This window comes from Monoraphidium neglectum (assembly GCF_000611645.1).
Source record: "Monoraphidium neglectum strain SAG 48.87 unplaced genomic scaffold scaffold01288, whole genome shotgun sequence".
Lineage (NCBI taxonomy): Eukaryota > Viridiplantae > Chlorophyta > Chlorophyceae > Sphaeropleales > Selenastraceae > Monoraphidium > Monoraphidium neglectum.
In genome coordinates this window covers 2,423-4,553 of record NW_014012340.1, presented here as the reverse complement: position 1 = coordinate 4,553, position 2,131 = coordinate 2,423, and the positions used below count along the sequence as shown (strand labels likewise).

General features: G+C 66.3%; 1 protein-coding gene across 1 annotated transcript in view; it reads right to left on the bottom strand.

Annotated features, from left to right (window-relative positions):
- MNEG_7337 (aurora kinase, other) overlaps nt 1–1,855 on the bottom strand; it is a gene marked incomplete at both ends in the record, with an annotated part of 3,484 nt that extends 1,629 nt beyond the window's left edge. The window contains 5 exons of the mRNA XM_014044189.1: nt 239–362; nt 698–765; nt 1,033–1,171; nt 1,463–1,606; nt 1,821–1,855. Coding sequence (XP_013899643.1) covers nt 239–362; nt 698–765; nt 1,033–1,171; nt 1,463–1,606; nt 1,821–1,855 — 510 coding nt within the window. The remainder of the gene's footprint in view (nt 1–238; nt 363–697; nt 766–1,032; nt 1,172–1,462; nt 1,607–1,820) is intronic.
- Nucleotides 1,856–2,131: the final 276 nt, after the last annotated feature.

Below are 2,131 nucleotides of genomic sequence, written 5' to 3'. Positions count from 1 at the left end.
AGAGGCGGTGTGTGTGCATGTCCACATATGTGCACGTGAGTGTGTGAGTTTTTATGTGGGCGTGCATGCATGCACGTGTGCATGCGGGGTTGCGCACGTGTGCGACAACAGCAGAACGACGCAGCAGGCGGATCTGGGAGGGCAGCCGATGGTGATGAGGGGAGCTGCCGGGGCAGCGTTGGCCCCTGAGGCGTAAGGTGGTTGGCGTGTTGCGGCGGCGTTGGGTTTGGCGCCGCACCTCGGGGGCCATGAAGCCCGCGGTGCCCACGCGGCTGACGGGGCGCTCCGTCGCGGTGTTGATGGCCAGGCCGAAGTCCCCCAGGGCCACACGGCCGTCTGCATCCAGGAAGACGTTTTCGGGTCTGGGGGGAGGGGAGGGGGGCCGGGGTGGTGGTCCAGGTGAGGGGTTTAGAGGTGTGATTGTTCCAGGTATGGGGTCCGGGAGTAGGTGGGCGGGTGCGATGCGGTGGGTGGGTGGGTACGATGCTCATCTGCGGGGCGTGAGTGGGGCTTGGCTGTGGCAGGCAAAGCTCGTGGGCTGTGACGCGCCTGCTTGGCCCTCTGTGGGGGCCATCTGCCCCGCCCCATACGCACACAAAACCCCCAATCAACGGTAACACACGCACGCACACACACACACACACACACACACACACACACACACACCCATGCATGCGCGCACACATGCGCCGCGCACTTGATGTCGCGGTGAACGATGCCCATGGCGTGCAGGCGGCTCAGCACCAGCAGCAGCGGCAGGACCACCTGCGCGGCGGGCGCGGGGCGTGGCGCGACGACCAGGGGGCGTTGGGGGAGGTGTGTATGTGTGCGAGTGCGTGTGCCCGCGTGTGTTACAGCGTGCGCCCTGGCAGGCCAAGAATGCGCACACGAGGCTCAGAGCGTGCGAGCGTATTCACCCCCATATAACACGAGCCGATCGGCGGACGCACGGGGGTAATGAGTGGCTAAGGGGTAGGGGACGGGGCTCGCACGCAGGCGGGGGGGCTGGGGTGTGTGGCATGGCGCGCTGACCTCGTCGCGCAGGCGCGCCTCGTCCCAGGACTGCGTCCGCAGCGCGTCCAGCAGTGTGCCGCCGGGGCAGGCCGTGAAGCAGAGCAGCACCGAGTCGGGGGACTCGAACACATCCAGGAGCTCAACCACCCCCGGGACGCTTTTTTCAGGGGGACGGGGGGAGGAGGCAAGCGAGGAGGGGGGGCAAGGGAGGGGGTGAGCCGGCGAGAGCGGCGGCGACGAGGGCGGCGGGTGGGGCTGGGGTATATCGGAGGCGAGATCGGGCGGGCGGCCCCCGGGCTGGGCGGACGTGCCGGGGCTGTTGGGTTCTGCATTCGCCGGCGCCCAGAGCAAGGTGCGGCGGCTGTGAAGAGCAGTGTGGTGATGTTTTGATGCGAGGGAAGGGTAGGATGTTGGGGTGCGACGTGATCCACGGCGCCCCGCCCCTCACCCCTGAGCGCGCAGGTCTGATAGGATCTCCATCTCGCGCCGCAGGTTGAGGCGGTGGCGCGGCGTCATGCGGCCCTTGACGTACGCCTTTACACACACGCCCGCGCCGGGGCCGCCGTAGCTGCACAGGCTGACGCTGCAGACGCTGCATGGGGGGACGGCGTGGGGGCAGGGGCAAGGGTGTAAAGGGGGGAAGGGTGTAAAAGGAGGCGGCGGGGGCAGACGACCGAGCGGGTGACAAGGTTGGAGGCCGGCTCTGGGCATGGGCATGGGCCGCTCCCGGTCGACATGCCGGGGCCTTGGCGCTAGGTTGGATAGTGTGCGATTTTTGAAACGAAATGTGTGCGCATCGGCCTCACCCTTGATTGTTGTGGAGAAGCGTGCAATAAGCCATGGTCACAAGCCAAAATGACGGTTGTTTGGCACCCTAGGGAGGTCACGCCGTGTGCGATCGCGTCAAAAGATAGCCCAGTACTATGTGAGCCACAGCAACGCTGCGCTACAGGGCTTGCGCGGGCCACGCATGGTCCTGCATGCCGTGAAGGGATCTCCCGTGGACTCGCACGGGTGATACTGCGCCTGCACACGAGCATAGGTATGAGAAAGTATCTCACCTCCTATGAACACCCCCAGCCGATCGACGTTCCAGTGGCCGGTGCTGGTTGCATCC